The sequence below is a fragment of the Hemitrygon akajei genome, chromosome 30 (assembly GCF_048418815.1).
Source record: "Hemitrygon akajei chromosome 30, sHemAka1.3, whole genome shotgun sequence".
Classification (NCBI taxonomy): Eukaryota; Metazoa; Chordata; class Chondrichthyes; order Myliobatiformes; family Dasyatidae; genus Hemitrygon; species Hemitrygon akajei.
In genome coordinates, this window is record NC_133153.1 from 1,791,345 (window position 1) to 1,807,912 (window position 16,568).

Sequence of the window (16,568 nt, forward strand, 5' to 3'; positions counted from 1 at the left end):
GGCCTGAACACCTCCCTCTGCAACTGGATCCTAGACTTCCTGACTGGGAGATCTCAGTCAGTCTGGATCGTGAGCAGCATCTCCAACACCATCACACTGAGCACGGGGGCTCTCCAGGGTTGCGTGCTCAGTCCACTGTTGTTCACTCTGCTGACCCACCACTGTGCTGCAACACACAGCTCAAACCATATCATCAAGTTCGCTGATGACACGACCGTGGTGGGTCCCATCAGCAAGAACAATGAGTCAGCTTACAGAGAGGAGGTGCAGTGGCTAATGGTCTGGTGCAGAGCCAACAACCTGTCTCTTAATGTGAACAAAACAAAAGAGATGGTTGTTGACTTCAGGAGGGCATGGAGCGACCACTCCCCCCTGAACATCGACGGCTCCTCGGTAGAGATCGTAAAGAGCACCAAATTTCTTGATGTTCACCTGACGGAGAATCTCACCTGGTCCCTCAACACCAGCTCCATAGCAAAGAAAGCCCAGCAGCGTCTCTACTTTTTGCGAAGGCCGAGGAAAGTCCATCTCCCACCCCCCATCCTCATCACATTCTACAGGGGTTGTATTGAGAGCATCCTGAGCAACTGCATCACTGCCTGGTTCGGAAATTGCACCATCTCGGATCGCAAGACCCTGCAGCAGATAGTGAGGTCAGCTGAGAAGATCATCTCAGATGATCTCTCTTCCCGCCATCACGGACATTTACACTACACACTGCATCCGCAAAGGAAACAGCATTATGAAGGACCCCATGCACCCCTCATACAATCTCTTCTCCCTCCTGCCATCTGGGAAAAGGCTCTGAAGCATTTGGGCTCTCACGACCAGACTATATAACAGTTTCTTCCCCCAAGCTATCAGACTCCTCAATACCCGAAGCCTGGACTGACACCTTGCCCTACTGTCCTGTTTATTATTTATTGTAATGCCTGCACTGTTTTTGTGCACTTTATGCAGTCCAGTGTAGGTCTGTAGTCTAGTATAGCTTTCTCTGTGTTTTTTTTTATTACGTAGTTCAGTCTAGTTTTTTGTACTGTGTCATGTAAACCATGGTCCTGAAAAATGTTGTCTCATTTTTACTATGCACTGTACCAGCAGTTATGGTCGAAATGACAATAAAAGTTGACTTGACTTGACTTGTTTGGGTGTTCAGGATTACACATGGACACTGATAGGGTGCAAAGCTGAGAAGAGGGGGCAAATGGAATTCAATCTGGTAAAGAGTGAAGTGATACACTTTTGAATATTGAACTTGGACTGAAAACAGAGGTAATGGGAGGAATCTTAAAAGTGTGGAAAATTGGAGGGATCTTGGGTTGCACGTTCAAAGATCCTTCAAGTTTGCAGCACAAGTAGACACATTGGTTAAGAAGGCTTTTGGTGTATTTGTCTTCATTAGTTTTAGGATTATGATCAAGAATAATGAGTTAATGATTTAGCTCTACAATAGTGTACCAGATAAGACAATGAAAACCTGCGCAAGCCAACTGGCATGAGTGTTCAAGGACATCTCCAATCTCTCACTGTTGCAGTTTCCCACCTGCTTCAAAAGGACAGCAACCTCACTGGTGCCCAAAGAGAACAGGGCAAGCTGCCTCAATGACTATCATCCAGTTGCACTCATATTTACTGTGAAGTGCTCTGAGAGGTTGATCATGGCTAGAATTAACCCCTATCTAAGCAAGGATCTATATTTGCTGCAATTTGCCTTCCGGTAAAATAGGTCTACAGCAGATAAAACCATAAAAGCAGAATTAGGCCATTCACCCATCCAGCCTGCTCTGTGATTTCATCTTGGTTGATTTATTATTCCTCTCAATCCATTCTTCTGCCCTCTCCCTGTAAAAATTGAAGTGCTCATCAACTTATCAAGAACTTATCAACTTCTGCTTCAAATATAGACAATGAATTGGTCTACATAGCCACCTGTGGCAACGAATTTCACAGATTCACTATCCTCTGGCTTAAGAAATTTCTCATGATGTTCTAAATGGACATCCCTCTATTTTGAGGCTGTGCCCTCTGGTCCTAGACTCACCCACTATAGGAAACATCCTCTCCACATCCACTCTATCCAGACCTTTCAATATCCAATAGGTTTGAGTGAGATCTACCCCCTTATTCTTCTGAACTCTGGTGACTACAGGCCCAGAGTTATCAACTGTTCCTCATACGTTAACCCTTTCATACCCATAATCATTCCCATGAACTTCCTCTGGAGCCTCTCTAATGCCACCAAATTTTTTCACTGATAAAGGGGCCCGAAACTGCTCACAATACTCCAAGTACTGCAGTACTTGCCGATACTCTTCTCAACCACTGATTAAAGGTGAACTAGCCTTTAATTTTCCTTTCTTCTGCCTCCTTCAAGAATGGGGCCACCACTACAGAAGTGAAATTCAGCAGGATTGCAAACCAGTCAGGAATGTGGATAGATAAATAGCAGACAGCCTGGACAATTTGAAACATTGCACTATGGGAAGTTTATGATAAATGTCACAACCTTTAGCAGCACTGATCTACAACATTTGGAGTGTTGTGTACAGTTCTGGTCCCTGCATTACAGGAAGGATGTGCAGGTTTTGCTTTAGAGAGGTTGCAGAAGAGATTCCCCAAGGGGATACTTGGATTAGAGAGTATTAATTATAAAATGAGGTTGAACAAACTTGGATTGACTGAGGTTCAGAAATGATCTGATAGAAGTGTATAAAACTGAGAGAAGCATAGATAAGGTAGACAGTCATGATGGGAAGTCAGATACTAGAAAGCATACCCTTAAGGTGGGGGGGGGGGGCTTAAGGAGGTTTTTTTTTAAGGAGAGATGGTGGATATTGATTGATCAGCAATTAGTGAAGTAGTTGTTGAAGGAAAGCATTATCCTGGACTAACCTTCACTGAAGATTGACAAACTATGAACATGGTGCACTAAGATTGGCAATGAGATACCAATTAAAGAACTTCTACTCCTACAAAATTGCTCAGCACACAGCACAAGGCAGTTGTTTCCAATAATCAGCATGTTTGAACTCTCACCACAAAGTACAAAAAAGCTCTGTTGTGATTTCTATCTCAATGATCTTCCTCAATGCGTGGATTCAATCATGACAGATACCTATGAAGAGGATTCCTGCATATTTCCTCCCACCTTGCAGTTTCACTCAGCTGCACTACACAATATTTTGTAGCTATTTAGCAGGTACAAGGGGAGAGCACCTTTAAAGGCCTGGCATCCTTCCTAACTTGGGTGGCGGGGTGGAGATATATCTCTACTAAAGAAGGTGTAAGGCACTCCTTCCATCTGCTAGTCTGCAGGTCACCCTTGGGCAAGGGGTAATATCTGCTTAGCCCCCTGAACAAGGTCACGTGAAGCCATGGGATCAGGTGGAGGATGTTTATATGAGCAGCTGGTGTACATCACAAGTCCTGGTTACACAACCACTGACACTATGCAGACAATCTCTGAAGAGTGTTAATAATGTCTGGGGTCACCTATCTTGTAAAGACACTGCTCAGAAGAGGGCAATGGCAAACCACTCCTGCAGCGAAATTTGTCATGAACAAGCATGGTTAAGGAAAGACAGATAACACAACACATAACAAGTGAATGACTCTTTCCTAATGATCAGCATGGTGAAGATATAGCAGCTGGGAGCCAGATAAGGTGCTAGAGAGTTCTAAACCACTATAGTGCAATTTTTAACATCAGTTTTGAATAGAGTGCTAGTGTTGTATGCAGCACATGTTTAGCACAACAAACAGAAGAAATTCTAGACAAGTTGGGTATTAATGATTACAAGTAATATTTTAGTAAAAGTTGCAGTAAGTCTCATCATTTCTGAATAAAATAAAATCTCAAAGTTATCTTTTTAAATTTCTCAAATGATAAACATTATTTATAGCCTATTTTGACAGTCTAGGTAAAATGGTAAGGCTGAAACATTTTACCTGCATTGCTACATCTTTTTCATACTTTCTCTTCCACTTCATTTCCTCAATTTGTAAATTGGCCCTGTACTCAGGCATATCACACAATTCTTCCAACCAACGGTCATGAGCTTTTGTTAATGCTATTTCAACCTTAGAAAATAAGACATGTTATTTCATCATACTTACTTTAACTTACTCTTCCAAAATTTTACAGTTTAAAAAAAGTTTTCCTTCAAATAATGTTAAATGATTAACTAGGTATTCTGATCCATAAAACAAGCTTTTAAAGAATTGTTCAATTCTCAAATAATTAACCTTCAAATTTAAGCTATAGCTGCTTCACCACAAAATTCGGATTTTCATTCATTTATGGTCAATTTCTTGGATTTACAGGGTCAATTTCAATTTGTAAAATATCTTTGAAAAAAGTCAACCAAGTTCAATTCCCCAAGTACTTCTGAAGTCCTTTCTCACTGTGCAGAGGTTAATAAGACAGAATGACTTATTTTAAGTAATACAAATGAAGGGGTAAAATATTATACCAAACGTCATATTTTCCTCTGCCTTAGCTAACGAGTAGTGTTGTTCATAAGTAATTTGATAAGTAGACTACACAGTGTTGACACGAGAGACTGTAGATGCTGTCACAACAGCAAAAAATAGTTTGTTGGAGGAACTCAGTGGATTGGGCAGCAACAGTTGAGGTCAGGGCTGGGTTAATATTTTGGGTTGAGAACCTACATCACAATGTTCCATTCACTTGACCAACTTCAACATTAAGACCCATGAAGCAGTACCTGGGTAAAAGGGTATAGCTGATAGGAGGAAGTAAAAGAGAGGCTTACTACTTCAGGGCCAGGACTATAGGAATTTACTTGATTGACGAGTGGAAGTGAATTGAGGCAGTATAGACAGCTGAATGGCTGAGTCCCTTCCAAGAAACAAGATGCAAGAGGAACTCAGTGAGTGAGGAAGCATGTGTAGATGAAAGTGGATAGTTGACATTTTGGGTCAAGATGCGTTATCTGGATTACACTGGGAATAGGGGAGATAAAGAGGTGGAACAAGAGCTGGCAAGTGATGGGATTCAGGGAAGGAAGGGTGATAGGCAGAAAAAGGAAGATGAAGATAGAAACAGAGTGTGGGAGGTGATAGGTGGAGGTGACCAAGGGCTGCAGGTGATAGAATCTTATAGGATAAGTGCAGGATAAAATCGAATAAGGGAGGTGGTGTGGTGGGGAAGGGATACAGTGAGAGGAGTGCATGGGTGATGGGCAGATGGAGTGGATGGAGCTGGTGAAAGAAATTAGGTGATGGGATAGAGTAAAGGTGGAACTAGGTAGATTAGAGAGAGTAAGAATTGAAACACTTTACTGAAAGTTAGCAAATTCAATGTTCATGCTATCAAGTTATAGACTACCCAGTCAGAATGTGAGCTGCTGTTCTAGTTTATGTTTAGCCTCACCCTGTCAGCAGAGGAGGCTGAGGACAGATGTACCAGTGCAGGAATGGCAGAAATTAAATGGCTCACAAGCAGGAGCTCCAGTCATGGTAGACGAAGCACAGATGTTCTGCAATGTGATCACCTAGTCTGCGCTTCGTCTCAGCAGATTATAGCAACACACACACAAAATGCAGGAGGAACTCAGCAGGCCAGACAGCATCTATGGAAAAAAGTACAGTCAACATTTCGGGCTGAAACCCTTTGGTGGGACTGGAGAAAAAATGCTAAGGAGTAGGTTTGAAAGGTGGGGAGAGGGGAGAGAGAAAAACCATGCGACAGGTGCAACCTGGAAGGGGAGGGATGAAGCAAAGAGCTTGGTGAATCAAGTTGATTGGTGAAAGAGACAGGAGGCCAAGGAAGAAAGAAAAAAGGAGGGGGTGGGAGGCACACTAGAAGGAGGTGATGGGCGAGCAAGGAGATAACATGAGAGAGGGACAAGGGGATGGGAAATGTTGAAGGTGGAGAGGCATTACTGAAGGCTTGAGAAAGTAGTGGGTCTGGGTAAGCATGTGGTCAGAGTTGGAAAGCAGCAGGGATCACAGTGAGAGAGAGTTTCACTGAACTCTTGTCGAAGGGAAGATTTAAACTTCTTCAGGGTAGGCATCCCTGGAAAAGTCTTCGCAGAGCAGTGATCAAATCATAAACAAGAGAAAATCTGCAGTAGGATAAATACAGAAAGGGTGTAGCTCCTGGCAGAACTATGGCAATCCCAAAATAAAGGGCAGCCACTGAGGAATGCAAGAAAAATTCTTCATATTAAAGCATGCTAACTATTTGGAATATCTACTCAAGCAGACTATGGAAGATCATTCATTGAAACTAGGAAATGACAATTAAAGGTCCTGGAGGAATCAAAGGGTGTATTCATACAGGACAGAAAACTGGAAGATCAGATTGTTGAACGGTGAGCTGGTTCAAGGGGCCAAAATGCCCACTGTTGTTCTTTTCAATTGTTCTTGTGCAATTCTCTCCTCCATTGATATGGATACCACATTTACACTACTTCAAAATAGTTTTTGTGTGAAACCCTGTCTCAAAACAGTTGAGACATTAAAGGAAAAGGTATGCTTCATACACAAAATGCTGGAGGAACTCAAGAGTCAGGCAACATCTATGGAGTGAAATAAACAGTCAACATATTGGGCTGAGACCCTAAACAATGGGGACTACAATGGGATGAGAGAGGATTTGGCTAGCGTAGGCTGGGAACTCAGGCTATATGGTGGGATGGTTGAGGAACAGTGGAAGACTTTCTAAGAGATTTTTTGTGATGTTCCACAAAACTATATTCCAGTTAAAAGCAAGGACAGTTAGGGTGGGGAGAGCCAGCCTTGGATAACATTGAAACACAGAAAACCTTCAGTACAATACAGGCCCTTCGGCCCAGAATGCTTTGCTGAACATGTACTTACTTTAGAAATTACCCAGGGTTACCCATAGCCCTCTATTTTGCTAAGCTCCATGTATGTATCCAGAAGTCTCTTAAAAGACCCTATCATATCCACCTCCACCACCGTTGAGTAGAAAAGCAAATTGTGCAGAAGATACAGAGAGTCTGCAAAGTGATATAGATAGGTTAAGTGAGTGGGCAAGGGTCTGGCAGACAGAGTACAATGTTAGTAAATGCGAGGTCATCCACTTTGGAAGGAAAAATGGAAGACCAGTAAAAATTGTACCATGCTGCTGTGCAGGGGGACTTGGAGGGTGCCTGTGCATGAATCACAAAAGGTTGGTTTGCAGGTGCAGCAGGCTGTCAAGAAGGCCAATGGAACACTGGCCTTCAGTGCTAAAGGGATTGAATTTAAGAGCAGGGAGGTTATGCTGCAACTGTACAGGGTACTGGTGAGGCTGCACCTGAAGTACTGCATGCTGTTCTGGTCTCCTTACTTGAGGAAGGGTATACTGGCTTTGGAGGTGGTGCAGAGGAGGTTCACCAGGTTAATTCCAGAGATCAGGGGGTCAGACTATGAGGGGAGATCGAGTTGCCTGGTATTGTACTTGCAGGAATTCACATGAATGAGAGGAAATCTTATACAAACATATAAAATTATTAAAGGGATAGATAAGATAGAGGAAGGAAAGTTGTTTCTACTGACAGGTAAGACTAGAACTAGGGGACATAGCCTCAAGATTCAGGGGGAGTAGATTTAGGATGGAGACGAGGATGAACTGCTTTTCCCAGAGAGTGGTGAATCTGAGGAATTCTCTGCCCAATGAAGCAGTGGAGGCCACCTCAGTAAACATATTTAAGGCAAGGTTGGATAGATTTTTGCATAGTAGGGCAATTAAGGGTTAAGGGGAAAAGGCAGGTAGGTGGAGATGAGTCCATGGCCAAATCAGCCATGATCTTATTGAGTGGTGGAGCAGGTTTGATGGGCCAGATAGAAACATAGAACATTACAGCACAGTACAGGCCCTTCAGCTCTCCATGTTGTGCTGACCCATATAATCCTTAAAAGAAGTACTAAACCCACACTACCCTATAACCCTCTATTTTACTTTTATCCGTGTGCCTGTCCAAGAGGCTCTTAAATACCCCTAATGTTTTAGCCTCCACCACCATCCCTGCCAAGTTATTCCAGGCACTCACAACCCTCTGTGTAAAAAACTTACCCCTGATGTCTCCCCTAAACTTCCCTCCCTTAATTTTGTACATATGCCCTCTGGTGTTTGTTATTGGTGCCCTGGGAAACAGGTACTGACTATCCACCCTATCTATGCCGCTCATAATCTTGTAGACCTCTATCAAGTCCCCTCTCATTCATCTACGCTCCAAAGAGAAAAGTCCCAGCTCTGCTAACCTTGCTTCATATGACTTGTTCTCCAAACCAGGCAACATCCTGGTAAATCTCCTCTGCACCCTCTCCATAGCTTCCACATCCTTCCTATAATGAGATGACCAGAATTGAACACAATACTTTAAGTGCGGTCTCACCAGAGATTTGCAGAGTTGCAACATGACCTCTCTACTCTTGAACTCAATCCCCCTATTAATGAAGACTAGCATCCCATAGGCCTTCTTAACTACCCTATCAACCTGCGCAGCGACCTTCAGGGATGTATAAGTGTGAGGTGCTACATTTTGGTAGGAATAATCCAAATAGGACATACATGGTAAATGGCAGGGCAGTGAAGAATGCAGCAGAACAGAGTGATCTAGGCATAATGGTGCATAGTTCCCTGAAGGTGGAATCTCATGTGGATAGGGTGGTGAAGAAAGCTTTTGGTATGCTGGCCTTTATAAATCAGAGCATTGAGTATAGGAGTTGGGATGTAATGTTAAAATTGTACAAGGCATTGGTAATGCCAAATTTGGAGTATTGTGTATAGTTCTGGTCACCGAATTATAGGAAAGATGTCAACAAAATAGAGAGAGTACAGAGAAGATTTACTAGAATGTTACCTGGGTTTTAGCACCTAAGTTTAAAGGAAAGGTTGAACAAGTTAGGTCTTTATTCTTTGGAGTGTAGAAGGTTGAGGGGGGGGGACTTGATAGAGGTATTTAAAATAATGAGGGGGATAGATCGAGTTTACGTGGATAGGCTTTTTCCATTGAGAGTAGGGGAGATTCAAACAAGAGGACATGATTTGAGAGTTAGGGGGCAAAAGTTTAAGGGTAACACAAGGGGGAATTTCTTTACTCAGAGAGTGGTAACTGTGTGGAAGGAGCTTCCAGTAGAAGTGGTAGAGGCAGGTTCGGTATTGTCATTTAAAGTAAAATTGGATAGGTACATGGACAGGAAAGGAATGGAGGGTTATGGGGTGAGTGCGGGCCAGTGGGACTAGGTGAGAGTAAGCGTTGGCACAGACTAGAAGGGCTGAGATGGCCTGTTTCCGTGCTGTAATTGTTATATGGTTATATGGTAATGGATTTGAACCCCAAGGTCCCTTTGTTCATCCACACTCTTTAGTAACTGACCATTAATCTTGTTCTCAGTCTTCTGGTTTGTTCTTCCAAAATGCATCACCTCACACTTACAAGGATGGCCTACTCCTGCTCCTATTTCTTATATTCTTATCAGGCCAGAAAGCAGAATGTGAATAGAAAAAAGAGGTGGGGGTGGACAGGGGAGTAATTATTAGATGGACTATCTTTCAGACCCCCAAGCCATTGCTCCAGATGAGATGATACTTCAGCCAGTCCCCTTCCTTTCCAATCCTGATGAAGGGTCTCAGCTCAAAAAAGTCGACTGCTTATTCTGCTCTGTTGATACTCTCCGACTGAGTTTCTCCAGCATTGTGTTGCTTAATACTTGCAGTATCTCTTCTGTTTAAGAAATGCTTGAAATTTTTTCCAATTCATTCCAATTAAATAGTAACTTCTTTAGAACTCTTCTTATTGTGTCTTTTCACATTATATAGAGGTACAATTTTCACATCTTGCCTGTTTGGCCACGTTATCTTCATACTTCTTCTGCAGTTCTAGTTCAATTTTTTGTAACGCCTCATTAACTGCTGTTATTCTTTCCTCCTTTGTTTGCTGCTCCATTGTCAAATTATGGCTTGGAGGCCAAGCTTCTAATTCTTGGCATATATAAACCTCACTGTTAATTGCTTCCTGATTATCACAAACTTCCTCTCTCTTTGAAGAAGCCTTCTGTTCCATGGCTTTACGAAGACAAAGACGCCATTCTGTTTCAACTGCACGTATCACACATTCTGTAACCTAAAATCAAGAAAGGACACAACAAAACAATATCTAGAATTACAACACCCTCAATGAGATTTTAATGAACATTAGAATATTAGAACATTATAAAGTTTTTTGATAAGAACATTCACCCCGAAAAAGCTGGTCCAATTCTTATTCACATAGTGTGTTGAAATAACAATCTAGTTTAGATTTGAAAATCTCTAAGGTACCAGTCTCAACTACACAACTCGGTAATTTGTTTCCTATGTCCACAACTCACTCTGTAAAGAAATGCTTCCTGATGCCAGTCTGACATCTCTTTTTAACCAGTTTCCACCTATGGCCCTGTGTCCTTGATGATGGACTAATTTTGAAGTAGCAGCTGGCATCCACTTTACTGATATCCTTCATGATTTTGAGCACTTCTATCATGTCTCCTCTCATTCTACTCCTACTTAGGCTAAAAAGATTTAATTCTTTCGACCTTTCTTTAAAGCTCATACCCAGATCATCTGGACTATCTAGTTGTCCTTTTCTGGAATCTCTCTAGTGCCTTCACACAATACAGACCAAAATTGCACACAGCCTTCAAGGTGTGGCCTCACAAGTGCATTATACAGCTTAAGGAGAACATCCCTTGATTTGAACTCCACTGAGCGCACTACATAGTGCAACATTCAATTGGCCTTCCTCAGCACATGTGTATTGCCTAGATGCTGATAGTGATGCGTCTACTAGGACATCCAAATCCTTTTGAACTCAATCCCCCACACCCCCACTATATATTTATAGCTAATTTTTCTACTTCCTATATGTAATACTTTACACTTACTTACATTAAATTTCATCTGCCATTTATCTGGCTACATCTGGATTTTGTTTAGATCTAACTGTATTGATTCTGCTACTTGAATGTAATTAGCCCCCACCACCCAATTTTGGGTTATCCACAAACTTTAGTCTATTTGGTTAATGTGCTTATCAAAATCATTAATGTAAATTAAAAACAGCATCAGCCCCAAAATCGATTCCTGCAGAACTCCATTTTAAACATCTTCTAGGTATGAAAATAATCCTCTCTCCATAATTCATTATTTTCTGTTATTGAGCTAATTCTGCATCTATTTGCACACCTTACCCAGAATCCCTACCTCCTGTAGTTTTATTATTAGCCTCTCATGGAGTACCTTGACAAAAGCCTTCTGAAAGTCCAAGTAAATTATATCAACTGTTCTATTGTTATCATGCAGTCTGGTAAATTAAACTATTAAATTGACTATTGAACACTTGCCATTTCAATAGATACTAAACATTCACAACCTCTATGAATAAGGATTAGCACAAATACTTGCATGACAAAGCACCTTTTCAATTTCCCAGTACCTGAGGCCATTATTGGCATGTTACATACAATGAACAGAAATTATGCAATCTAAGAACTTTTTATGTTTATGGGAAAAAAAGTTCAGGAAATGTCAGTGACAGTACCTAAAATTAGCAGAGATGCATTTTCATAGTCACCTAGCATGCAAACGGGACTTTCTGATGACTACATCCAAACCTGGGCATCGATTCTGGTCTAATGACATCATAATAGATGGGCTTTTGTCCTGAAAACTACACATTACAAGTTCTCACTGCTTCAATTTTTTGGAATGAGGAACTTTCTACACACTAAAAGCAATCAACATCGTAAAAATCTGCCCTCTCAGATGACCAATAAGGAATAAGGATTCCCACAAAATACAAAAGACAAACATAATTAAATATGAAAATTATTGTCACTGCTGCTTTGCTACTTTTAGAACTTTGCTTTATGGCATATATGTCAAACTCAAGGCCCGTGGGCCAAATCCGGCCCGCGGTGGAATTATCTTTGGCCCGCAAGATAATATCTAATTACTATTAAAGCTGGCCCCAGTAATCGAAGCGCCTATGGCGTATGATATGGCTAATGCTGAGTTTATTCAGGTACCAGGTTTTCAGGGTTTTTAGTGTTTATTCGGCAGTCTTCTTCATAAGAAACGGAATTTGTAAAGTGAAACACTTTGTAGTTATAGCAGAGACTGAGACACATGAGAGCAGGCTGAAAAAATGGAGGCAACGAAAGCTGCGTTCGCACGCGTCCGACTGATCCGGCCCGCATGAAGCTGCATTTTGCTCAATCCGGCCCGTGACCTAAAATGAGTTTGACACCCCTGCTTTATGGTCACGATATTGTATCCGGCAACAATTACTCTTTGGAGTACTGAACTGGACGTGAAATGAGGAATTACTACCATTTTGTTAAGCCACATAGCTTTTAAAATTTAAATCAGGAAAAGTCAGTGTGTTTATGTAAAATAACAATGTAAAGTGTTACAAGTAATGGAACATATTTAAGTCTGTTAAAATCTACAGTGAAGTAAGACAAGATAGGACAAAGTCAACATGGTTTCTTAAGGGAAAATCTTGCCTGACTAACCTGTTAGAATTTTCTGAAGAGATTACAAGTAGGATAGATAAAGGGGATTCAGTGGATGTTGTATATATGGACTTTTAGAAGGCTTTTGACAATGTACCATACATGAGGCTGCTTACCAAGTTAACAGCCCATGGTATTACAGGAAAGTTACTAATATGGTTAGAGCATTGGCTGATAGGTAGGAGGTAACAGCTGGGAATAAAAGGATCCTTGTCTGGTTGGCTGCCAGTAACTCGTGGTGTTCCTCAAGGAGTCGATGTTGGGACAGCTTTATTTATATACTGTATATCAAGGATTTAGATGATGGAATAGATGGCTTTGTTGCCAAGTTTGCAGCTGATAACAAGACTGGTGGAGCGACAAGTAGAGTTGATGAAACAGGTAGGCTGCAGAAGGACTTAAGACAGAATAGGAGAATGGGCAAGAAAGTGGCAAATGAAATGCAATTCTGGAAAATACATAGAACATAGAATAGTACAGCACATTACAGGCCCTTTGGCCCACAATGTTGTGCTGACCCTCAAACCCTGCCTCCCATATAACCCCTCACCTTAAATTCCTCCATATACCTGTCTAGTAGTCTCTTAAACTTCACGTGTATCTGCCTCCACCATTGACTCAGGCAGTGCATTCCACACACCAACCACTCTCTGAGTGAAAAACCTTCCTCTAATATACCCCTTGAACTTCCCTCCCCTTACCTTAAAGCCATGTCCTCTTGTACTGAGCAGTGATGCCCTGGAGAACAGCTGCTGGCTGTCCACTCTGTCTATTCCTCTTAATATCTTGTATACCTCTATCATGTCTCCTCTTATCCTCCTCCTCTCCAAAGAGTAAAGCCCTAGCTCCCTTAATCTCTGATCATAATCCATACACTCTAAACCAGGCAGCATCCTGGTAAATCTCCTCTGTACCCTTTCCAATGCTTCCACATCCTTCCTATAGTGAGGCGACCAGAACTGGACACAGTACTCCAAGTGTGGCCTAACTAGAGTTTTATAGAGCTGCATCATTACATCGCGTCTCTTAAACTCTATCCCTCCACTTATGAATGCTAACACCCCATAAGCTTTCTTAACTACCTTATCTACATGGTCATGCACTTTGGTAGTAGAAATAAATGTGCAGACCATTTTCTAAATGGGGAGAAAATTCAAAAACCTGAGTTACAAAGGGACTCGGGAGTCCTTGTGCAGAGCAACCTAAAGGTTAACTTGAAGGCTGAGTCAGTGGTGAGGAGGCAAATGGAATGTTAGCATTCATTTCAAGAGGGCTAGAATACAAGAGCAGGGATGTGATGCTGAGGGTTTACAAGGGTCTGGTGAGGATGCACTTTGAGTATTGTGAACAATTTTGGGGCCTTCATCTTAGAAAAGATGTGCTGGCATTGGAGAGGGTACAGGAACAGTTCACAAGGATGATTCTGGGGTTGTCATACGAGGAACATTTGATGGTTCTTGGTCTGTACTCACTGGAAGTTAGAAGGATAATGGGGAGGATCTCACTGAAACCTTCCGAATGTTAAAAGGCCTAGACAGAATAGATGTGGAAATGATGTTTCCCATGGTGGGGGACTCTAGGACAAGAGGGCACAGCCTCAGGATAGATAGAGGGTGTCCATTTAAAACAGAGATGCGGAGAAATTTCTTTAGCTAGAGGGTGGTGAATTTGTAGAATCTATTACCACAGGTAGCTTTGGAGGCCAGGTCATTGGATGTACTTAAGGCAGAGATTGATAGGTTCTTGATTGAACAGAACATCAAAACTCACAGGGAAAAGGCCAGGGAATGAAGTGGGGGGGGGGGGGGGGGGGAGGAGAGGAGGATCAACCATGACTGAATGACGGAACAGATTCAATGGGCCAAATGACCTCATGTCTTATTTTCTTCGATAGAGTGGAAGTAGTTGGAAAAACAAAATTACAGTCACAATAAAATACACAACTTAAAAAATAAAATAAAATCAAACAAAACAATCATTAAAAAAAGCATTAAAAAACTTTTCAGAATCAGGATCAGGTTTATTATCAGGGGCATGTGACGTGAAATTTGTTAACTTAGCAGCAGCAGTTCAATGCAATACGTAATCAAACAGAGAGAGAAAAATAATAAATAAAATAAAACATAATAAATAAACAAGTAAATCAATAATTTACTGTTTTAAAGAAACAGCAGGGAAATTTTGAGTATACAAAAGATATATCATTAAGAAAAGGCACAATTCATAATCTCTGCACAGCTCAGCATCGAATTACATTTTTCCTACATTCATATACCGTAGATTCCGGACTACAGAGCGCACCTGATTAAAAGCCGCTGGCTCTAATTTTAGAAAGAAAATCAATTTTGTACTTGTACAGGCCGCACCGGATTTTAGGCCGCACCGGATTTTCGGCCGCAGGTGTCCCACGTTGTAATATGAGATATTTACACAGAAAGATATTACACGTGAGGATTTTTTAACTTTTAATTAAATCCATATGGTAACATAAACAAATACATATTGCAAATGCTTTTTTTCAAACCGTGCCTGTAACGCGGCTACTTTTAAATATACGTTGCGTATACTTTTTTACTGAACAACATTCCAATATCTCCTAACGACTGGTAAAAAATATATATACTGCAGCCTACCAGGAAAAGTTATTGATCACCTTTAACTTAAAAGCAGCGTTCGCTCAGATCCAATGCCGCTCGCATAATGCGCTCCCCCCCCCTTCCCGTTTATCGCAAACGGCATTTTTCCCACAAGACGCGGCGAAACCGGGTGTGACGTCATAGCATCCCGCGATGTAGTACAGAAAACAAATATAGTTAAAACACTTCTAACTTTAACTAGAAAATGAATTACTAAGCGAAAATATTATAAACTAAATAACTGCCATAAAGGCAGCACAATGCTTTTCTTCGAGTGTTTTCCATGTTGATGAGGGTGAGTACAAATGACTGATTTACAATAATTTAATTGTGAAAGTGCGCTTGATTTATCGTACAATTTAATTGGACCTCTGTGAACTACTCATCAATTTTATTGGTCTACTGTTACGAGGCAAAATGTTTTGGGCGGCATGAAAAAAATCATGCATTAGCCGCACCGTATTAAAGGCCGCAGTGTTCAAAGCTGTTCAAAATGTGGGAAAAAAGTAGCGGCTTATAATCCGACATCTACGGTAATTGTCAAGAATATTACCTTTTGCTGTTCTTCTTGCCACTGTGCTTTGGCTAGCTTTAATTGGCTCTCAACTTGTAACTTCATGTTGGTTTCTTCTTCTCTCATCCATTGTTGTTTTGCAGCTTGCATTGCAGTCTCATGTTTTTCATTAAGCCCATTCAAATTCTCTTGCAATTCTGCTAAAAATGTCTTTTTTAACTGAAAAATGTAAATATATAATTCAGTTACTGTACAAACAAAGCAATTGTATTTACGACCAAGTGCAAATACACCTTCTCCAACTGATATGAGTGTTAACACTGTAAAGAAAGCCTCGGTCAAAATTTGCTATTTTCTGAATATTTGGCACACTGGATGTTATGGCCCAGGGCCACAGGAATTGTACATTATTCTACCAGTACATTCTTTCTACTAATGCGTAGAAAGATGATTTAATAATTTGGTTAACTGACACTGTATTTTGAAGTTAACTCACACTAATGTTTCCTCATATGAATGGCAATATTTCCAGTGCAATATTTCCATTTCACAAAGTGGATTCATTTATCAGTGGATAAGAAACCATAAAAAGGAAGTGAGAAATCTCTTCAAATTGGCTTTAACTTAGGATCATATTGTGACTGAACTTGAACCCTGATTTTCAGAGGCAAAGGGACAACACAGTAAATAAATACAAAAACTGGCCTTTCTTCAAATTCAATTTCTATTAAATTATTTTCTTTTTAAGTTTTCTCATTCAAACAGTGTATAAATAACAAACTGAAAACAGGCAAAATATCAAATACATACTGTTATTGACAAGAGGAAATTAAACATAACCACACACACACAAAATGCTGGAGGAACTCAGCAGACCAGACAGCATC

The 16,568-nt window shown here is 41.0% G+C and overlaps 1 protein-coding gene across 3 annotated transcripts in view; it reads right to left on the minus strand.

The window, feature by feature from the left end:
• The window catches only part of cep152 (centrosomal protein 152), a 228,502-nt gene that overhangs the window by 58,145 nt on the left and 153,789 nt on the right, over positions 1–16,568 (minus strand). For all 3 annotated transcript variants that reach the window (XM_073032844.1, XM_073032843.1, XM_073032845.1), the window contains 3 exons: positions 15,721–15,900; positions 9,819–10,100; positions 3,949–4,080 (listed from right to left, as the gene is read on the minus strand). In XM_073032844.1, the coding sequence (XP_072888945.1) occupies positions 3,949–4,080; positions 9,819–10,100; positions 15,721–15,900 (594 nt within the window). The remainder of the gene's footprint in view (positions 1–3,948; positions 4,081–9,818; positions 10,101–15,720; positions 15,901–16,568) is intronic.